Below are 22,956 nucleotides of genomic sequence, written 5' to 3'. Positions count from 1 at the left end.
CAACCTTTTAAATGGCATAATAGGGACACTTTAATAAAGAAAGAAATGACAAAACAGTGACATTTGTCATAGTGAGTGTAGAGGTTTGTGGTTCAGTGTTCAGCTCTCCATCTCACACACACATGAAAGCGGAAGTGGGGACGGACGCCAGACTGCAGAAATCATCAACTTTACTCTTTATTTTCCACAAGATCTGTAAAGTTCTCAAATTAGTCCTGAAGTGATTATTTTGTTTATTGTTCTACACAAAGTGTTTGTGTTTACTGAAAAATTAAATGAGTAATTTTCTTTTTTTATTGCATTCACATAATAAAAAAAAAGCAAAAATTATTAATTATATAAATGTTTTTTATTAATTTGTTTTTGTAAACATGATCATGGTGTTTCTGGTTATAAATACAGACTGAAGTGACATCATCATGTTACCTGCACATAATGTAACGTCTACCTGAGGGGGCACAAACTTCTAAATCCAGTCCAGTGTTGAACTTCCAACAAAACACTCAAAAGAATAATTACTGACAATCTGTAGATTGTAACAAATACAACACAATTACAGACTTTAAACATTATGTTATACACACTGACACATGCTGATTCACATTAAAAGATATAATAAATGATTACTAACTCGTCTGTTTGCTCAGTGCATTACTGACACGTCCTTTAATCTCTGTGGTGTGATTTATTTGGGTCAGAGCTCCTGTAGATTTCTTTTATTTCGACGTCTTCATGACACAACAACAGTTTAGTTCAGGAAATACAGTCACAAGGTTAAAACCAGAGACATTTCAACATAAAGGCCTGTAACACTCACAGTCAGAACTGTTCTCTGTTTTAGTCACATGAAAAACATCACAATGGAATTATGTAAAGCATTTATATCACAGATTATTTAAATAAAGGATAAAGATCATAACCAGTGGATTTGAAATGTAAATGATTTCTCACCAGCAGAGTTTTTAAAGGTGCAGCTGATGGCTGGATCTGAGTCACAGAAGCCTCTGAACACTAACCACCTAAAATTAATATCTACAGAAGCCCCATGTTCAATCATCTTGTCCTCAGTAACTTTGCTCTCAGTGAGGGAAAATCTCCATCCATCCCCTGAACTGCACTGCTGTATAATACAGGCTGGTTTTACTGTCTAGTTTTAAAGAACTGCAGAAAGAGTTTATTGGTTTAACTGGTTTATTTTGGTCAGGATGGAGGTGGATCCCAGGAACACTGGACATGAATCAGGAATCCACTCTGGATGGGTCACCAGGACTCCACACACATTCACACACTCATTCACACCAAGAACCAGTTAATCTCAGCCACTGCACTCACTATCTAAGTTAAATGTATTTCAGATCTGTTAGTGTTGAGCCTTTAGAGGGAAGTCGAGAATGATGTATTAATCATAATACAGGAGTGTGTGTGTCAATATCACAAGTCTAAAACTGATGAATAGAGACTAAATGACTTTAGGATGAGAATATTAGCTGTTCAGATTGTTACTGCTCCATGGTGATGGTTGGAACAGTGTTGTTTATGGACAGTAACACTGTTACTCAGGGCTGCTGTGTTTATAAGGAAATGTTTAGGATGTTGTAGATGGAATAATGTTCCACTCTGACAGTGACGTCTAAATTAACTCGTCCTCTCTTTAGGATTTGTTGGAGCTGGTATCATGTGATCAGGTGATATTTACAGAGTGACTGATGATGGTGTTTTTAATCCTCTTCTATAAGATCCTCCTCCTCTTCTATACACCTCCATATCTCCATTTATATATTCATTTTTATTTAATGCATTTTATATTATAATTCACACAAATTTACTGCATGGCTATTTGACTAGAAATTATGTTAATGTCCTGTATATTTCCCCTCTACACCCCCAAATAATTAACAATAAATACTAAATGACTATTTAACTAAAAACCAAAGGGTGCACTGACTTTTGCACAGACTGTGCTGTACTAAATAGTGTGGAGTGTTAGTGCTCCCACTAAACCCATGTGAGAGACATTTTATAAATGAATCCTGCCGTCCCCAGAGCTGAAGGGAAGCGTCACTGAGCATGTAGAGACTGAACACGCTGAGACAGGAGGGCTTCTACAGGAGGCTTCAGTTCTCTAAGCTAACAGTGTGAGGAAGGCTGTGTACTGCAGCTCCATACAGCATGGACTTTAACTGCTTTGTGCTCTGAATTCCTCACTCACACTGATGTTCGGGACAAAGGGGAAACGTCTGGCTGAGAAACGCTGACTATGGATTAGGAAATGATGAAGATTTTACCAGGAAACAGGATTCTCTGGACTTTTCTTCTCCTGCTGTGCTGTAAGTTTACACCTTTCCTTCACAACAGAAGAAACTGGAAGTGTAAATATAAAGAGTTTATAAATGAGAAACTCAGGTTTAATACTTGGTGTGTTGGATGTAGTGAGTTTTGCTCAGTGTTGAGCTGAACAGTGATACAGCAGTTTAGAGCTGTGTGTTAATGAGTCCTCTAAAGATCACGCTACACACACTCTATTCCTCCATAAACACACACACACACACACACACACACACACACACATACACTTCTTTTGTTTCCTTTGTATTACACTCTCTCAGAAATAAACACTAAACTCTACTTTTCCTCTCACTGTTTCCTCTCTACAGAACATCTACAGTATTACTGCTGTAGTTTATATCTATTCTGTTGTTCTGTGAGTAAGTTTTACCCTGAACATGACTTTAAGAAGACTTAAGCCTTTACTTTTTATAAACAAAGCTACAGAGATCACACTTTTTCTTTTCACTAATGTTGAATGTAAATATTTAATACTCCTGACCTGTATCTGCATAACATTGGTCTTTTGTATACAGTAAATGAGCAGATATACAGGTGTTCCCAATAATGAGGAATATACTGTACAGTATATTGTTAGTTTTACTGTAATATCTGGTAATACATGCACTTCTAACATTATAATTTATTGAAAGAGTAAAATAAAAAATAATAATATTATAATTTAATATAAAAATCTTACATTTTAATGGAATATTATCAGCAATGATTTAAAATTTCAGCGTTATACTATAATACACTATACAACACTACACTATACTAAACTAAACTATACTATACTACATTACAATTCAATAAAATACAATCCACATCACTATGCTATACTACACTACGCTACAATATACTACACTATACTATACTACATTACAATACAATAAACTATACTATACCATACTATACTACACTGTACTATACTACATTATACTACATTATATAAAACATCTTACATTTAATGGCATATTATCAGCAATGTTTTTAAATTTCAGTGTTATACTAAAATACACTATACAACACTACACTATACAACACTACACTATACTACATTACAATTAAATAAAATACAATACACTATACTAAACTACACTATATATACTACACTATACTATACTGCACTGCACTATACTACACTACAATATATTACACTATACTATTCTACAATACAATACACTATACTTTACTATACTACACTAAACTACACTATACTAAACTACACTATACTACAATACAATACCCTATACTATACTACATTACAATATAATATACTATACTACACTACATTACAATATATTACACTATGCTATACTACAATACAATACACTGTACTACACTGGATTACAATACAATACACCATACTATACTACATTACAATACAATATACCATACAATGCTACACTACATTAATAATATTATAATTAAATATAAAACATCTTATATTTTAATGGGATATTATCAGCAATGTTATTATGTATTAATGTATTAAATTTCAGTGTTTTACTATAATACACTATACAACACTACACTACACTATACTACATTACAATACAATAAAATACAATACACTACACTATACTACACTAAAATATATTACACTATACTACACTATACTTAACTACACTACAATACAATGCACTATACTACATAACAATACACTATACTATACTTTACTATACTACACTACACTACACTAAACTACACTCTAATTCAATACACTATGCTATACTACATTACAATACAAAATACTATACTACACTACATTACAGTAAACTATGCTATACTACACTACATTATAGTATAATATACTACACTACACTGTACCACATTACAATACGCTATACTACACTATACTATTTTACACTATACTACATTACAATACAATAGACTATACTATACTATACTAGATTACAATACACCATACTATTCTACACTATACAATACTACATTACAATACACTATACTACATTATACTATACAATACTATACTCTATGACACTACACTTTACTACACTATACAATACTATCCTACAATACAATATACTGCACTACACTATACAATACTATGCTACAATACACTACATTACACTACATTACACTATACTATACTATACGATACTATACTACACTATACTACACTACACTACACTAAATTACACTATTCTGGGAGCCATGTCCTCATGGACCAGGCTTTGTGCACAGGGGCATTGCCATGCTAGAGCAGGTTTGGCTCTCAGTGAAGGGAAACTGTAAAGCTATTGCACACAGAGACATTCTACACAATTGTGTTTTCAGGACTTTGTGGTAACAGTTTGGGAAAGAATCACATATGGATGTAGGGTTCAGGAGTCCACATACTTTTAGGCATTCAGTGTGTCAGGGTCATATTGTAGAATTTTAATAATCATGGTGTGAACAGCATTAATATTTATCACAGTATAGTTTACATGTATATGTAATGATGTTTGTTGGTGAAATAATGAATCTGTGGTGCAGGTTTACTGTGTGCAGCTGGAGACGAGACGGTCACACTGCAGGAAGTGGAAGGAACCACTATAACTCTCCATACTGGGATAACTAGAATTCAGAGTGATGCTCAGATTCTGTGGTTTTATGGACCTGAGAAAGCAGAAGAGAAGATATTAAACAGTCAGGTGTTTGAAGGAAGAAATGTTACACAAATCAGTGAGAGATTTAAAAAGCGACTGCAGCTGGACAGAATCAGTGGAGCTTTAACCATCAGGAACATCAGCAGGAATCATTCTGGAGTTTATTTACTACACGTCATCAATGGAGGTCTCTCATCTAGGACGTTCAGTGTCAGTGTTTATGGTGAGTAAAAGTGTGAGTGAAACGTGTTCCAGTGTCTCTTTTTAACTTTAATCAATAAGGTATTATTAGAGGTTTTAAATTTTAAACCACAGTGCTGTAGACATGTGAATGTGTGTTTGGTCAGAAGGTGTTGATTAATTCTCTATAACAGCAGCTCTGACAGTAGTGTAACTACACATCACAGGTTTATATTAATGCACTCCTGGTGTTGTGTAACACTGAGAGGAATTCATTACAGAACATCTGTTTATGTCTGTTTTGTGGATGTTAAATATATAATGACTATAAATATTTGAATGACTTTTTATATTTATTGCTGTGGTGTAAGAGGAATAAACATGAAGATGTTCTAACAGTAACTCTGTTATTTTTAACTATTTCGTGGCTTCATCTGTCTTCTAAAGCTGTTGTTTCTAATCTTTTTTATATTTGTTTCTGTCTTTTAGCTCCAGTATCAACTCCAGTAATAAAAAATCTAAGAGAAAGACAAAGTGTTTCACCCACAGAGGAGTGTTTCCCCCTGTGCACTGTGGAGAATGGAGAAGATGTGACGTTATCCTGGTACAGAGGGACTGAGAGACTCAATATCACCAATAACACAGATCTCAGTGTTAACCTCAGTCTCACACTGCAAATACACAACCAGGACATTAACACTAACACTTACACCTGTGTGTCTGCAAACCCTGTCAGCAATAAAACAACTTCTCTCAGCATCACACAGCTCTGTGATCATCACCCAGGTACGGCAGAGTCTTTAACACACACAGTGGAGTATTAGTTCAGTGCAGTGTCATAGTACAGGGTTCATTAATATTATATATGAGAATCTCTGAGGGGTTTCAGTGTGTGTTTTATGTAAAGCTGGACAATATGAGATTATACTCATATCATTATAATTTATACCAGAATATTATTTTCTGAAATATTGTGATGTATTTAAACAACAATAAAAAACTTTCAAAATTGTGTACTGATTCTGTAAAAGTATAAAATGTTAATTTTTTATCATGACTTTACAGGACTTAATCATTTATTTGTGTAGACACTGTGTGTATCATGAAATACTAAAATGTTTTACATTTTATTACATTTATAAATGTTTTGTCATTTTCAGATAAAGAAAGAGAGCGTTCCCGTTTTCTGCTTCCTGTCGTGATATCTGTTGGAGGTCTCATCCTGATATTAGTAATATTATCACCTCTGTTTATTCAGAGAATAAAAGAAAAGCAACAAGGTAAGAATGAGATCTCTTCTGTGTTTTGTAAACTCTTTATGTCTTCCATGTTTATTAGAATTAATCAGATGTTTCATGTATCTTTAGTTTCTGATAAATCTGAGGATCTGACTTACTCTGATGTGAAGAGAGTTAAAGCGGTAAGTGTTTAAATAAAACTTGTGTAAATGATCACGATGTGAAATGCATTAGAGGTTTTGGTGTAAAACTCACATTTGTTCCACAGGAGTGATAAAGTCTCACCCTGATTCAGATACTGAAATATACTGTTGTGTCTTACAGGAAGAAAACTGGAGTGTGACGTGTGTTGAAGAGAACGGCTCAGTGGTGTACTCAGAGGTGAAGAGATCCTAATAACTCCACACATCACTGGATCATTTTAACTCTATTGATATTATAAACATTATACTTTTTATTTCCTACATAATTGGTCCTAAATATTCACTGTATCTTTAACCATAAACCATTTCCATTAATGTTTAAAATGTGGTTCTGTATAATAACTATTAGTTTTATAGGAAATAGATTTCAGACTTGATCTCGTGTCTGAACTTGTCCTCCTGCTGGTTAAACTCGTGTTTGTCTCGTCACGTCACAACTGTGTGTATAAACAGATTAATGTGTGTGATCTGAGCCGTGCTGAGAAACCCTGTAGGGGTTAGGGCGTGTCCTCAGGACTCAGTGTTTAATATCAGTTTAATATTTGCATCATTATATAATCCTGAATATCAGCTTTAAAGTTAGATAAAAACCAAGTGATAAAAACAGCAGGCGCATCAACAACGCTTTAGAGTTTTTACTGGAACATCAGTTTTATTTAGTGAATCAGCAGCTTCAGGTTTCATCTGTGTCGCAGTGTTCACGCGTCTCACATTACAGCCGTATTGTTCAGATCAGATACAGAGCGAGCTGTTAGAGAAGTGTGTGTGTGTGTGTGTGTGTGTGTGTGACTGTTTGTCTCTGTCCTCACATTTATATTGTAGTTGATGGTTTTTATTTATTTATTTATAATCAGATCCAGTAATCTGAGCTCAGGATTGAATTAGGCATCAAAACTTCCTGCTGTATTTTACCTTTAAAACTAAACTCCAGCCTGTTAAAGCTCCTGACTGAGAGAGAGACAGATCTTATTTAAGCTCTTATTTACTGTTGCTGTTCATTTGTTTATTAAATTAACACGTGTACTGCAGTTCCTGAAAATCCTGATAGTCTGCTCTTCTTCCTGGAACACGGCTTGTTCTGGCTTAGTGTCGCTCCAACAAACAGAACTACAGCAGAGAGAAACTTCAGAGAGATTGTATTATATGTAAAAAGTGCAGTGTTTTAATAAAAATGTAAATGTGTAAATTCTCTTTTGGTATTTTTACTTTAAGGTTTATTAAAACGCTGAGCTCCAGTTTGTGGATTAATAATCAAATGAAACTTTCAGTGAGTGAGTGAGTGAGTTAACACTAAACCAGTCAGGCTGTAAAGATCTTCTCAATAAAATAACAGTAATTACATTATTGTGTATTTGACACACAGCAGGTCTGATCCAATCATCATTAGTTAGTTTCCTATTTATGACCTCGGAGATCTGTATTTCTGAGTTTTAATGGGAGTCATTAAACAATAACATAAAATTCTATAACACACAACACTGCCCCCTGCTGTTCATGTACAGTACTGTGTAAAACCAACATTATTTATCTTTATACACACACAGTCTTAGCTGTTTATCTGTTGTTTTTGGGATTAAAATGTAATGAAAAGAAGAAACACCCAGATTTCCCAACTTTTATCTTTAAATGTTAGAGGGAATAAATGTTTTTAGAAGTGATCAGTAATGGAGCAGTTTCCAGATAAACCCATAATGGAGGCTGATCTGGTTTAATAAACAGGAGTAAAGTGAGAATTAAAGTGTCCAGAGGAACTGTGTTAGATTCTCAAAGATACAGAAAAAAAACTCACAGCTGGTTTCTGTATAAAACTGTACAACAGTGAACCTGAGAGAAGTTTAGGATTAAAGTCAGAGTTACAACAAACACTGATTTACTTTATTATTGTTTAGTGTAAATTAACCTTTATGTAGAAACTTAATTTATTTAATTGATTTTAAAAACATGTACACAGAACTGTACAGACTATTATATCTCAGTAAAAATCTCAACCTGAGTCTTTAAAACATAGTTTTCACCTGTATAAGGATTTTTTTAACTTAAATTCTTTAAACAAACCACAAGTAAATACCTAAACTCACATAACTTTTAATTGGATTTAGATTTTAAATTATTTTTTTCTTTTTTAATGCTTTCTTTGTACCAGATACCAAGCAGAAAGAGTCTTTAAAAGCATGTTTTGTAAATAAACATTGTAATGTAAATATTTTATAACACAAACTCTTATTATAACTCAGTAATTGTTATAATCAGGTATTTCACATGTATATTATTCTCAGTGTGTTTAATGTCATGACTGTAGATGTAAATACAGTAAAATAAAGAGTTTCTCTATGAGAAGAGAGAGCTGATAAACAGTGTGTCGTACCGTAAAGAGCTCAGTGCCGCCTCCAGCTCAGACCATGACGAGGTTCCTTTAGATCACATCCCTGGGAGGACACTGCTGTAGAAATGGTCAACAATTAGCATTGTTCTGTAGCAGAAAATCAGGTCTCTGGAATGTTTGAAGCGGTTTATCAACATGACTTTCATTCTTTCTCTACACTGAGAGAGCGCTGACCGCCTGCGCTCTTCAACATGGTGGAGAGGAAGCGCACAGTTTTATATCCCACCTCTATACAGGGCGGCGTGAACACCGTGACGAAGACGTGACGATGTGACTGACGCTTTCGAGCTTATTTCCATGGACCAGCCCAAATCCTTCACACACTGAACACACTCGACATTAGCCATGGAGAAGCACAGAGTCGTACCTGTGTAGAAACTTCCAGAAGGTGAACGAGCTCTCTTTCAGAAGCCTGAGTGTAAAACCAGGAAGATGTTTCACCATCAGACAGGAAGTGTCCTGGACATTTTAATGGACCTGTTTCAGTTCCAGACATTCTGAATGTAAAGATGGACTTACAGGTTAAAAACTTTATATAATGAGTGTTAAAGCTCTGAGTTCAGAACAGATGAGGAAACTCAGAGTCCTGCTGATATTTCCATAAGTTTGCTTAGTGGATCATGTGAGGGATAAAACTGGCATTCAGTATAAAACAATGGCTCATTCACTTCTCCTTTCTCACATTTAACACATTCATAATGGAGGGAGTTTTATATCACTTTTGAGTTTTATAAACATTAATATAATAAAGTTACTTATTTTATACAGTATTATTTCTGATCATTATTTGTAAGTGAGTGTAAACAGGTACAGTAGGTACAGAACATCACTACATCTCCACCAGTGATTTAAAAATCTCTTATTTATGTGTTTATAACTTTCCAGATGGTCCTAAACAGATAAAAATTATGATGTAGTGGAATTCTTGGTATTTATGTTAAAAAGGAGCTATTTTTATCTTCTTGGCTGGTTGTACATTTCTGAATAATGTTGTTGTGTGATCTGGTGTGTGTTTACTGTGAGATTTCAGTACCAGGAACTGTGTGTGCATGAATCACAAAATAAGAGGAAGTGTGTACACAATAATAGTGATCATTTATAATAAAATTATGTTCATATGCTGGTTACATTATCAGCCCTAATAAATTGGACATTATCAATAAAACTTTACTGAGTCAATGAACAGTTGTTGAATGTTTATATTATTTATTGCTTTGTTTCTTTTGGTAAAATAAATGTTAAATTTGGATGCAGAGTTGATATTTCCATTAGTTTGCTTAATGGATTATGTGAGAGAGAAAAGAAATATTCAGTATAAAACAACAGCTTAATCACTTCTCATTTCACCCATCTAACACATTCATAATGTGTAAGAGAATTATTGTAGATAAAATAAGTCACTTCTACTCTCTTCCTCTCTGCCTCATAGATCTGATGTTAATATTTTTAATCTTTCATGCATCAGACCCAAAAGCAGGAATCGAACCAGGACCTTGCAGATGCAAGGCAACAGTGCTAACCACTCAGCCACAGTTCCACCTTTAATTTAATTCACTTTGACTTGTACCGTGATTTTAACAACGTTAATGTCATTGTCGCAAAGCTGCTTTACAAAATAAAAAAATTAAAAAGGAAATATGTATCACAGTAAGGGTTTACTTTGAATTTCCACTATCATGAACTGTGCACTGTATGTACTGTATAAATCACAAAATAAGAGGAAGTGTGTACACAATCAGATGAATTATTTATGGTTATATTAAGCTCATATGCTTGTTAAATTTCAAAAACTGAATAAAAAATCTCTACTAAGTCATAAATAGTTGTTGAATGTTTATATTATTTAATTTAATTATTCTTAATTTAAACACACCATTAAACTTCACTGAACACATGATTGTTTTACTGTTAAAGGTAAAATTTAATTTAAAGAAATTATATTTTAAAAGTTTTAAAACTTACTGTATATCTGCTGCATTCCACACTACTGTTCATTAAATGAAACAATGAGACGAGTTCCAGTCATAACTACTGTATAAATGACGTCTGCACTGATTGCTCTGAAGCAGTAAATCAGGTCTCAGGTTTCTAAAACTGACCTTCAGCATTTTTTCCATTCTTCCGTACTGAGGTGTAGATTTATAAATGGATCTGTACACAACTCAAACCAGTAGAATGTTAATTGTTAGCTTGACTGTGTGTGAACAGTTATAGAACTACATAAATTTTATTTATTTTTATTGTTTTGTTGATATGTGTACTGTAAGATCTTCGCTTGGCCTGCACCACAGACATGAGGCGAGGTCTTACAGAAAAGAGTAATTTCTTGAAAAAATGTGGAAGGAGGGTTGAGAAGGGAGAGAGGAAAGAAGTGGAAGTAAGGAATGAGGATGTTTATGTGCAGGTCTGGTAGCAGTGCCCCAGCAGTGCCCCAGCAAAAGTGGCAGCAGAGTGGCAAAAAGGGGCCCGCAGAGACAGTGTGCTCGCTGATTCTTTGCCATCACCTTCAACAGTCAGAAAGCCATCTTTTAGGGCATTCTCTTGCATGAGTCAAGCATGATGGTTGTCGCAGCCCTTAGATTCTGAATATAAGTGTGGCAATGTGGACAGTGGGGTCTTCCCCTTCGGTTCACAGGTAGGTGATTAGTTATTAATGGTAGCCAATCAGAATGGTCCCCAATGGTATTTAAGGCTGGTTTTTGTCCCACCTGGCGTACGTCACAAACGATACCGCTCTCATGATGTGTGTATGGACCGAAGGTGTGGGTGAGTGTCATTTGTAGCTAGGTGGCTAATGAACAGATGGGCCTGTACCTTTTAATGTGAGGGTTTATTCTTCCATTAGTGTGTCTGTGGGATAAGTGTCATCTGGTCGAGCTTCTCCATTAGCGTGTCCATTGGATTATTGCCACTCGGCAGAGTCAGACTGTTCACTTGTTGCTAGGTAGGTACATGCTCCTTACGCGCTGTATGTTCGGCCGTTGGGTGGTGCTAATCGGTATTTGTTTACCATTTAGCCACAGAGTTTCTTTTGGGCTGGCGTTACCCTGCATGGCTTACTGCGAACTGTGGGCGGCGTTACAACTCGCGCGGCACAACGGATCATCTGGGTAAGTGAGTTTCGCTTCCTCTGGCTCATAATAAGAAATGTGGGATGGTTATGTCTCTTTTCTTTTAGTAAGCTACGAACACTTGAGTGTTGATGCGCCTTGTGAGAGCGGAGGTATTAACTTTCCGCCTTGACTGAGGACGGCGCTGCTGTCTCTTCTCCGTTGGTTCTTCTTCGTCGTCTCTTCTTTGTTTTGTCTTCGGTGGTTCTTCTTCGGTGGTTTTTGTGAACTGACTTTTTGTTATTTCATTCGCCGTGACAGCAGTAATGGTTCAGGGCTGCCCTCTGGTGGTCTGAAGTCACGGTGGAAGATGCCATAATATAGCGTTGGGAGAACTCTGACCTTTGTGTGGTATTTTGGTGAGCTGTCCGAACTGTGTTAATTTATATCTGTTTTGTTTTTCTTTATTTCCTTTATTGGTTAAATTGTAATAGTTGTTGTTGTTGTTGTTGTTTCTTTGTCTGTTTGTCTTTGTGTTTAAGGCAACCAGAATAGTCTTTATCTGTTGCATTTGTTTTTGTTTATATATATATATATATGTCTGTTTATTTTGGGTTGGGTTGGGAGGCTAGCTTCTAAATACTGGTGAGTAGTGTAACTGTTTGAAGTGCAGCGCAGCTGGTGTTCACGGTTTTTCCTTTGCGTGAAGGTGTGGATATGTATGAAGTGCACTGGTAAGGTTGATACCTCCTTTAGTCGGCTTTGGCCGATCCGAAGCCTGTGCCCGAATTTATTGTTCTTGTTTGTGTTTTCTTTCATTTCTATTGTGTGTGTGTGTGTGTGTGTATACAGAGTGCCGTGTTCGTGTCTTATGGTATGTGACGATTCTCCGGATATTCGGTATTGCATGCTATGGAGTGATATTTGGCATTGCATGCTATGGAGTGCTGGTTTCCTTTAAACTGTTTTTAAATAGTAAATTATAATAAAGTTTGTACATTTGTACCCTTGTCTCTCATTTATTAGCCTAGCGAATCTCTGTTTCTTATGGGTGTTATTTCCCCGGTTAACTTCGGGGTGGCGTAATCGGGTCTACCAAATTTTACATTCATTTGCCCTACCACGGCGTTGCCACATAAGGCAGAGAGTCTCTAACGGGTGCAATTGATTTTATTATTCTGCAACCAGCGTAAGCACCGTGAAAACTAAAAATGAACACAAAATAGCTGGTTAAATAAGCCTCTGGCATAACACAAATTTACAAATAAAACCCCTACATCTTTACAGTACATCATGCATTTACAGTGGTAGAAACGTCAAACAGCCGCTTGGAGCATGATAGGTCCATGACAGGACCGTGACAGGACCATGATCGATCCGTGCACGGAATGTGATCCCCCGCGATGACGTAGTTAACGATGCCCCGCCTCATAAGTGCCCCCATGCGCTTTCTAAAAAGATGGTTGCAATGCTGTATAATCCCGCCAGATGGAGCATTGACTGCTTCAGTTAACTGCAGTGTCCAAGCAGCCGGTTACTATATTTAATATATATAACATAACTTACGTCAACATAGTTTCATGAATAGATGATGTGCTAAAAAAGAGGGAAAAAACGATTAATAAAACATATTTAAATCACTCAATACACAACCCATGATGCTTATGCAATTTTTAATTAATTAAATAATAAAACTACTTATTGCAATATTTTTCACAACATACTTATTAATACTTAAAGACACGGTAACATCTGTAATTTATCTATACCAGTCGTTGTGGGTACGGAATACAAACGCGTGCTATGTACAGTATTTTACATTACGGTGTATTTTATCTATTTCCGTTTAATACACTGGTGGATAATATTTTGCTGCAAAGTAAAGCTTAAAATGTAACTTCTGCTTGAGTTTGTTTTTCATTATATTTTTGATGTTTTCGCTGATGTTTTTTTTCTGATAGTCAATATAGCATAACGTGCCCACATCAAAGATCTGATGGGACATTAATCACTTATCACTATGGTGAATAGATGCGGAAGCAGAGACACATTAAATCCCCATAAACATTCACACTTGAAAACAATACTAACAGAACTAAACAGTTCCAGAGGGTTAGCGCCTGTTATCGCAGGACAGGAATCACCTACAGGATACTACTGTATTTTTTACTGCATATATATATTTTTGCCATAGTTTCATTTGGTTTAACGCGATTTCATGTGTTATTTGTTTGTGTGTACATGTGTGTGTGAGAGAGAGAGAGTGAGAGAGAGAGCGCGTGCGCGAGAGAGAGCTTATATTGTGATTTATCCAGGGTTACTAAAGCCTGGCTTACTACTACTAATAAAAATATTTTAATGTAACCCATGGGTCTCAATCACAAAATCAGCCAACGCTGTAAACAGATGACACGACAAATTATATACTCTGAAACATTAATTTAAACATTTAAAGATATATATTTAAAAAAACATAAATATAAAAACAATCGACTATTATTGTCAGGGTCAAGTTTACGAGGCTTCCAGTCTTTGGTTAATTTTACTTCTAACTCGAAACCAATGTGGCTTATTAAAGATGCACTGTTTTATTGGACATGGCTGTTTTGTAATGTTCAGCAGAATAAACACTGTCTATGGTTCGAATATACTGTGAACGTCTCAGGGTCACGTCTCTCCAGATCCTTCTGCACTAATGTTATCGTGGTGTAAATTATTAACGTATCGATGTATTTCACTTGCGGACAAAATAGACCATGTCTAGTAACAAAAGTAACTAATTTTTCACTACTCTTCTCTTACGCAGCACGGCTAAAAAGATAATAAAAATTACACCAATCCTGCCATGATGCTACCCTGCCCAGACACAACACTGGCTGGGGAGATGAACTCAGACTTTCCAAAACTTACTATTATTTCTTGAGATGAAATTAAGCTAGGATGAAGAAAACAGAAATGAACTCCCCTCTGTGCAACATCTAAGTAGAGTGTAACTGGATCAGCCACAAAATGCCGTTACTTTTAATAACGTGATGTTTGATTGGATGTTATATAATTTCCAAGTTTAATAGTGTCGATTTTAGAGTGCATTATACGTGGGATTTTAAAGTGCAGTATACGTATACATTATACAATGCGAAAAGGAAGTAAATAAACACGTAGCAATGCAAAGAGGACAGAGATGCGAAATATTTACTGTAAGCAATATAAATTTAACAAAGTGTGATCATAATGGTTGTTGTTGCTGCTGTTTAGGTAATTGGTTTCATCGTGTTACTGAACGCAACTGTGTTCACAAAAAGGGGGCAATCCGTGGCAGGGGGCGTTTTAGGGCATAACACACCTCTGAACGTCTTTTGTCTTGTAAATTATTATCTTTGTTCATCTTCTAATCCCCCACAGCGCACACACTCTCTACACTGTTGCTATGTTTGTTGGGGCACTTGGTTATACAAAGCACTTTAATGTATGAAACACTTACTTCCTGGTTTGTTTTATTTTAAATATTGCTTATTACCTTTTCCGGAAAAATAAACATTAAACATAAATATGTTATCATTGTGTATTTAATTGTTGGTTCAAATAAATGTATTTTTAAATACCCAAACAATCCCCCAACGATTAAAACACGTACACATGACTTTAAAAATAAAATGTATTCTTCCAAAACTAGTCAAAGGTAAAACAGTAATTTGTATAAAACAAGTGAATACATGTTTAATTTTCCCCCTAAAGTATCAGACGTTTTGCAATTCTGTGTTCAGAATAGACCTGACCAAACATCATTCTAAAGCTGTTGCACTGTGACGTCATCCCTTCTACAGCTCCCTCAACAGCTTGTTCAGGCTCCTCCAGTAGCTTCAAAAGGCCAACCGTCATCCGTCTGACCCCCCAATCCTCCACAGCAGCTCTGTGATTAAAGAAAACAGGAGAATTTAGTAAAGACAAAGATAAGTAAACTTTACAGAATATCTAGTTGTAATAAATATAAAATATATTAGTAAACCTACACCACAGAGTTTGTAAAATACTGTTTTGGGGAATTCTGGAATGTAAATAAACTGCCTGTGCTAACTTTAACCAGTGAACTTTGTTAACGTTAACCACTGTCTGTCTGTATTATCATCTGCATTAAATTAACCGAGAATTTACTTAATGTGCTTTTCATACAAATAAGTTAAGCGATATAACTGATAAACACTTCAGAGTTTCTATCCAGCTCGTTAACTAAGCGCTCGCGTCACGGCCAAATTGAGAAAAATTTAAACCCGGTTATGAGCATTTAGCTCGCAAGCTCCTGTACATCTATCCTCAGCTTGTGTCCTTCATGAACTGCATCACATTATATTCACAGAAATAACCTGCAGATTAACTCTTACCCAAAGAATAAATAAATGCTGAATTTATCCAGGCAACACGCGGTCAGATCCTAAAGGCATTTTTATAAAGCACAAACACTCCTCATCCGGTAGTGCAGCTTTTGTAATAGAGACATTAATAGTATTTTCAAAGCTTTAGTGTCTTTTTTAGTTAAAGATGAGTGACATTGTGAGTTTGTGACACTGACAGTAAGTTGTAATGTTAACTCCAGACTTGGTAAACAGATCATTAAGTTTTCTAGTTAGCACGCTCCTGGTGCTGCCATTGATTTTCAAAATGGCCAATAAAAAACTAAGCTGGGAAATAAACTTTAAACTGATCCCAAACAAATTTTATAAATTAAAACACCACTTACCGCGAATAGTCCATTAAGCCTCCATCTTCATCTCTAGTGCAGTTTGGTAGCGTCAGTTCGGTTGGGGTGGGTTGTTAAAATCACGTGATTGCAACTCAGCGCAGCTAAATTGCTGGATTGTGTTAACGTGTCCTTGAGAACGAGACATCTAGTGGTGGAACCAGGTAAATGCATAAATAGGGCTTAAATGGGTGTGTTTACTGTGAAATCTTGACACGCCTTTCTCGAAGAAAAAGGAGGGGGGACTACGGCGTGCATAGGGCAGCCATACGCCATTCGCACGCCATTCACACGGTCGCGGCTATTTGGCGTGGCTCCATCTGTATACATATGCTATGCAACCTTAAAGCTACAGTATTTAAACAATATAAACACACAAAACTTTCTTGTAAAAGAGACACAACAAAACTAAATTCCAGAAACATCATTAAAGATTTTCCCTGTCTTAAACATGGAATCATATCCAGAGCAACTTACAAAAAGTGCTTTAAAGTTTACATCATCATTGGATACCTACTCACATTGGGTTAACTAGGTTAATAACTAAGTGTTATTAGTCCAAAACAAATGGGGAGAGTTTTTTTTTTTTTTAAAGAGCTTTAAAGGATCTGTGCTAAACAGCACACAAATGTGAACATGAGGCAGAGCAACTTTAAACAATTTTAAAAGGCACAACACTAGAATTACACAAACTAAGTTTACATACATTTGTGCTGAGCTTCTTGGACAAAGGAAATCTGAAACGTTAACACTAGAAGCGCAGAGTAGCGGTCATTTGACCGCAATGGGGTAAAAAAAAATACTTGACACTCGATCAAAATCCAGAATCCTCCTTTTATGACTTTCGTAGATCTTTGAGCTCAATTACCCTGCATGCTTAAATTTTCAAAATCGCACCACTAAAATCCAGTATAAAGCCATTTTGCTCTTATTTACGTTAAATCGCTGACAGCTGTGCGCCGGTCATGCCTTTTTCTGCCTTTTCCAACCTGCAATTCGTCTCTGGTCACTTTGCTGTAACCCTGTTCCAAGAAAAGACAGGAACGAAATGCTGCGTAAAAACGCTATGGGAACATCTTTTCGTGTTGCCGTTTGGGAAGCATGTGTGTATCAAACACGCCAAATTTTGGCTTATATAACATCGGTAGGGTGAAGTCATCTGATGAGACGCACCTGCAGGTTATAAATAGGAGAGAGCCGGAAACATTCTTCAGATTGATTTGTCTGAACGGACGTCCGGTCACGTTGCAGTGCGATATTGGGATGCAGCATCTCGTTCCTGTTCAGGGAACAGGGTTACAGCAAAGTAACCCGAGGCATTTCTAAGTCTACACTCGATGCTGCGTGAAAACGCTATGGGAACGAGAGTACCAATGCCGCCGCACTGCAAGTGTCTGGTCAGATCTCCAATCCTCTTCAGAGACATAATGGCCATAAGAAAAATCTTAAGGGTCAGAAACCTGTCAGGCACTGACTCTAGTGGTTCGAAAGGAGTGTCAATTAGACCTTAGAGCACGATAGATAAATCCCACGAAGGGACAGTGGCTCTAGTGGGTGGCCTCACCAGTTTAGCTCCATAAATGAAACGGGCAACTAAAGGGTGTTTTTCCACAGTAACCCCCTCAATCAGAACGTGGCAGGCTGAAATAGCGGCCACGTACGTCCTGCGCGTACTAGGGCACAACCCCGAGGACAACTTTTCTTGCAGGAACTCCAGCACTGAAACAATTTGGCAGTCGTCTGGGTATACCCGCTTCATCATGCAGCAACCTTTAAATACATTCTATTTGAAGGCATAAGCTCTTCTAGTGGAGGGAGCCCTAGCGTTTAGGATAGTGTCAATTATGCTGGCTGGAAGACCAGCTTAACTTAGTTGGTCCCCATCAGGGGCCAAACGTGAAGGTTCCAAAGCTCGGGCCGGGGATGAAATATTGTCCCCTGCGCCTGAGACAGAAGATTCCCCCTCACTAAAATGATCCAAGGTAAGCCGTCGAGGAGAGATGGCCGGCCAACAGTGTGCTATCAGTAAGAGGTGCAAACCGTGTTGACGGACCCTCGCCAGGACTCCCGGGAGCAGAGCTATCGGAGGAAACGCATAAAGGTGTAAATTGGGCCACGTATGGGCCATCGCTTCCAGACCCAGGGGAGCTGGATGAGTCAAGGAGTAGTAAAGGGGAGATTATGCTGTCTCTTGAGAGGCAAAGAGGTCCACCTCTGCTGTAAAGAATCTTCCCCAGATTCGACTCACTACTTCAGGGTGGAGTCTCAACTCACCGTGTGTCACAGCTTGTCTGGACAGTAAATCTGCTCCCACATTCATGTGCCCCGGAATGTAAATCGCCCTGAGGAAGAGGAACTTGTCTTGTGCCCAGAGCAGGACATGATGTGCTAGCTTGTTCAAGCGTTGTCCGTCCTGGCGATTTATGTAGAAGACTACAGATGTGTTGTCCACCCGCACTAGAACATGGTAGCCTCTCAGCTGCTGGAGGAAGTGCTGTAGGGCCAAAAATAGAGCCATCATTTTGAGGCAGTTGATGTTCCATGCAAGAAGATGGCCTCTCCAGCTCCCCTGGGCTGGACGGCCATCCAAGACCGCACCCCAGCCGGTAAGGAAAGCATCTGTCGTTAGCATCTTGCGATGACAAGACGGTCACAGAGTGCGACCCAAAGTCAGGAACCGTGGTCTGAACCACATAGAAAGTGTACGAAGTCCTTTGCGCATAACCCTTATTTGCCTTCGGGAATTGGCCCTCATTTGAAATCCCCTGCCTCTTAGCCACAACTAAAAAGCTCTCGTGCAAAAGGCCCAAAGGTATCATCGTGGATGCAGCTGCCATGAGGCCTAAACATTTTTAAAAGTGATGTACAGTCACTTTGTGGTCTAGTCTGATTTCTTTCAGGGCGCTAAGGATGGATTCGACATGAGCGGGAGACAATTGTGCCTGCATAGTGATCAAATCCCACCTGACACCCAAGTATGTTGTCCTCTGAGCCGGAAAGAGAACACTTTTCGTAGCATTAAGTCTCAATCCCAGCGAATGGAGATGAGCTAAAACGACATCCCAATGTCGAAGCGCTAGCTGCTTAGACAGGGCATGGATCAGCCAGTCGTCTATGTAATTGAGAATACGGATGCCCTGGAGTCGCAAGGGAGCCAGGACTGCATCCATACATTTTGGGTATGTGCGGGGTGACAGAACTAGACCAAGCGGGGCCCGGCTGCTAACACTCTCCTTCTTATCCTTGATGCCTGTCAGATTTAACCATAGGTGCCTTTCAGCAGTCACCAAGGAGGCCATAGAGCACGGGCTGTCTGTTTAGTCACGTGAAGGGATAAATCAGTAGCCTGGCGTAATTTTGTGAATGCTTCATGATTCACAGATGCCGCTCGTGCTCAAATCCTTCAGCATATCAGCCAGGTACGCCTGCAAGACCGCCATGGTGTGCAAAGAAGCACCGGCCTGACCTGCTGCTTGGAACGCCTTCCCTACCAGGGTAGAAGAAGTTCTACACGGTGTGGAGGGAAGTGTTGGCTTCTTTAATGAGAATGATGTCTCAGGAGAGAGATAGTCCACAAGCGTCTCTTCTATCTGGGGCATCACCATATAATCTCGTGCTTTTGCATCAACGATGTTTAAATAAAACGAAGTCGATGGTACAAAAATACGGGATGGAAAAGGATTACTCCAAGAAAAAAAGGGGAGAGAGGCCACAGAAATGACAGAAATCTGTTGTCTAATTTTGACTGTTTTGGCTGGGCTTGCTCCTGTGGCCAACCAATGTGCAGTTGTTCGACTGCTCACGTTATAATCTCAAGCAACTCCTCATACTCTCTATAATTTTTAGAGGAGCATTCTGAGGTACTGTAGCTACTTCCATTTCCACAGAAGCAGGAGAGCGAGTCTCTTCTACACACCCACGAAAAGCACCAAAGTGCGCTCGTGAAGTGAAAGGGGAGACTTCGGGATCGGGGGTGCGGGCGAGAGAAACGAGAGACTCTGTCTTGTGGAGCTTGCACTCTTCATTAAGCCCTTCGAGAGCGTGCTTCACACCCAAACATTCAAAGCAGAAAGTATGTGGATTGCCCTCCGAAAGGAAATTTTTGTCATCGACCTCTAGCTCTAAACTCCGCCAATATTGCTGATGAGTTTTATATGCTTTTATCTGCTTTTTAAAATGTTTCCGACTCACTCCTATTTATAACCTGCAGGTGCGTCTCATCAGATAACGTCACCCTACCGAGGTTATATAAACCAAAGATTGGCGTGTTTGATACACACATGCTTCACAACCGGCCACACGAAAATATTGTGGCGTGGGCGGGGCGGCGGCTGACGACCAGCATGCCTTGCGGGGATGTCGGTGTGCTCACCATGATGGGGAAGGGTGTTTGGGTGAGTGGCTTCGGCCCTGTTTGTGTGTGTGGGGGTGTGACGTGTGAAATGTGAAATGTGCTCCAGTTCAGGCTGACGCTGAATTGGATGTAGGCTCCTGAGTGAAGGTGCTGTTCATGCTATACTGCTGTGGGCCTAATAAAGTACTCCCAGCCATTGCATTGGGCAGCAAATAAGCTCACTCGTCTCTCCACCATCCTTTCCGGCGTAAAAACGCTACATTGTTGTCAGAAGTGGGATGGAGAATAACGGGTTCGAGCGCACAACGGAGGACCATCAGAAAATCCAAGCGGGCCGCCGAGTAGCGGAGCGACTACTCGCGCAGAAGAAGCGCTTTCCTGACGGAGCTAGCGCGAGCACACCACGTCAGCCAACGCGGAGCTGGAAGAAGAAAATCCCGGCGCTGGATCTCGGGGCGGGGGCTGGCGCTGCGCAAGCGCCGGAGCAAGATACAGCTCCGTGCGCCGTTAGCCGGCAACGCGACCTGCCGCTGCGCGAGGCCGAGCGCGCTGAGCCCATATCGGCGGTACATCACGGCGGAAGAGCCGAGCGACCGCCCGCAGCTCAGTGGCGCTTGGTTCGTAAACCTAGCCGGGGACAGGGCTACCCGTCACGGCTAGGCAACGAGCAGCGCTCCGACGTTTCGCGGCGAGGCCGAGGCACGGGACAGCGTACACCAGCAGCCGCTAAACTAGCGCCGGGAGAACGCTTGGGAAGCCGCGCTGGGCTTTACATTGACTGTGTGCTGGATGGCGTCCTACTGCGGGCGCTCGTGGACACCGGCTCCACTGTTTCGCCGCTGCGCTCTGGAGTACTGGGGCAAAGTCAGCCTGTTCGCCGACGGCCTGATCCTGCCTTCAGCATCCGCGCCGTTGCTGGGGGCTGCGTCAAGGTACGGGCGTGTCGCACAGCGCGAGTCCAGGTGGGTGGTCGAACTTTTACACACGAGTTCTTAGTGGGGAATGTCGAGGAGTTTTGGGGTTGGACATTTTGGAGAGATGGGGTGCGGTGCTGAACTTGTCTGGCGGGACTCTGCGTGGTTACTTCGGGGTAGCCAGGTTGCTCGGACCCAAGCCACAGCCGGACAGGTTAGCAGCACACACCCGGGGGGGAAACTTCCGGTAGCAGACCGAGCGGGAAACCCTCGGTGCTGCGAGCGAGTGGAGCGCCGTGACGACGTAGAACCCTCGACGCCGAACATTTCCCCCGTGCAGTCCTCCAGGCTCTCCAGCGGTGATCAGCCGTCCGAGCCAGCGTGCAGCCGAGTTACTGCGTCACCCGCAGTCGTTTCGCCGGTCTCACAGCTGCACTGTGAACCGCTCATCGCCAGGCAGAAGGGCCCCACCCAGCGCTCGCGGGCACCGCTGCAAGACTTTCGGGTGGGGGCACCTATGGCGCGAATGGGCGTGGACACTCACAGCCAGGGGCGAGATTTTGCTGCTGGCGAGCAGGTGTGGGTGTGTTCCTCCGGAAGGAGAAGGAGGGGGCTCTCGGCCGGGCGTGTCTCACTGGGTGGGCCCCTGTACGGTAATAGCTCGGCTCTCCGATGTCATCTACCGGGTGCGGTTGGTGGGGCGGGCACGAGTTTTGCTCGACCGCCTCCACGCCTCCAAAACAAAGTTCGTCATGGTGACCAGGGACGGTCACAGCTCGGGTGGGGGCAGTGTGGCGTGGGCGTAAGCTCACTTGTCTCTCCACCATCCTTTCCGGCGTAAAAACGCTACAATATGTTCCCATAGCGTTTTTACGCAGCATCAAGTGTAGCCTTTAAAAGGGAACTCATTTCTCTCAGGTGATGGCACAAGGGATCGCACATACTATCTATGCGTC

General features: G+C 39.7%; 1 protein-coding gene across 1 annotated transcript; it reads left to right on the top strand.

The window, feature by feature from the left end:
* The first annotated feature begins 1,945 nt into the window (after positions 1 to 1,945).
* Positions 1,946 to 7,750, top strand: LOC128508452 (CD48 antigen-like). The gene is made up of 6 exons (XM_053479796.1): positions 1,946 to 2,327; positions 4,831 to 5,166; positions 5,613 to 5,909; positions 6,284 to 6,403; positions 6,491 to 6,543; positions 6,686 to 7,750. Exons 1-6 carry the CDS (start codon positions 2,270 to 2,272, stop codon positions 6,755 to 6,757), a joined length of 936 nt encoding a protein of 311 aa, XP_053335771.1. The 5' UTR covers positions 1,946 to 2,269; the 3' UTR covers positions 6,758 to 7,750.
* The last annotated feature ends 15,206 nt before the right edge of the window (positions 7,751 to 22,956 follow it).

This window comes from Clarias gariepinus, chromosome 20, assembly GCF_024256425.1.
Source record: "Clarias gariepinus isolate MV-2021 ecotype Netherlands chromosome 20, CGAR_prim_01v2, whole genome shotgun sequence".
Classification (NCBI taxonomy): domain Eukaryota; kingdom Metazoa; phylum Chordata; class Actinopteri; order Siluriformes; family Clariidae; genus Clarias; species Clarias gariepinus.
Note: the sequence above shows the minus strand (reverse complement) of the source record. Positions and strands in the feature narration are given on the sequence as shown.

What these genes read in the sequence shown, in the direction of transcription:
- LOC128508452 (XM_053479796.1), top strand. Translation starts at nt 2,270, where the DNA reads ATGATGAAGATTTTACCAGGAAACAGGATTCTCTGGACTTTTCTTCTC. An exon ending in TTTTCTTCTCCTGCTGTGCT is followed by an intron (nt 2,328 to 4,830) that starts GTAAGTTTACAC and finishes TCTGTGGTGCAG; the next exon opens with GTTTACTGTGTGCAGCTGGA. An exon ending in ATGTGAAGAGAGTTAAAGCG is followed by an intron (nt 6,544 to 6,685) that starts GTAAGTGTTTAA and finishes TGTGTCTTACAG; the next exon opens with GAAGAAAACTGGAGTGTGAC.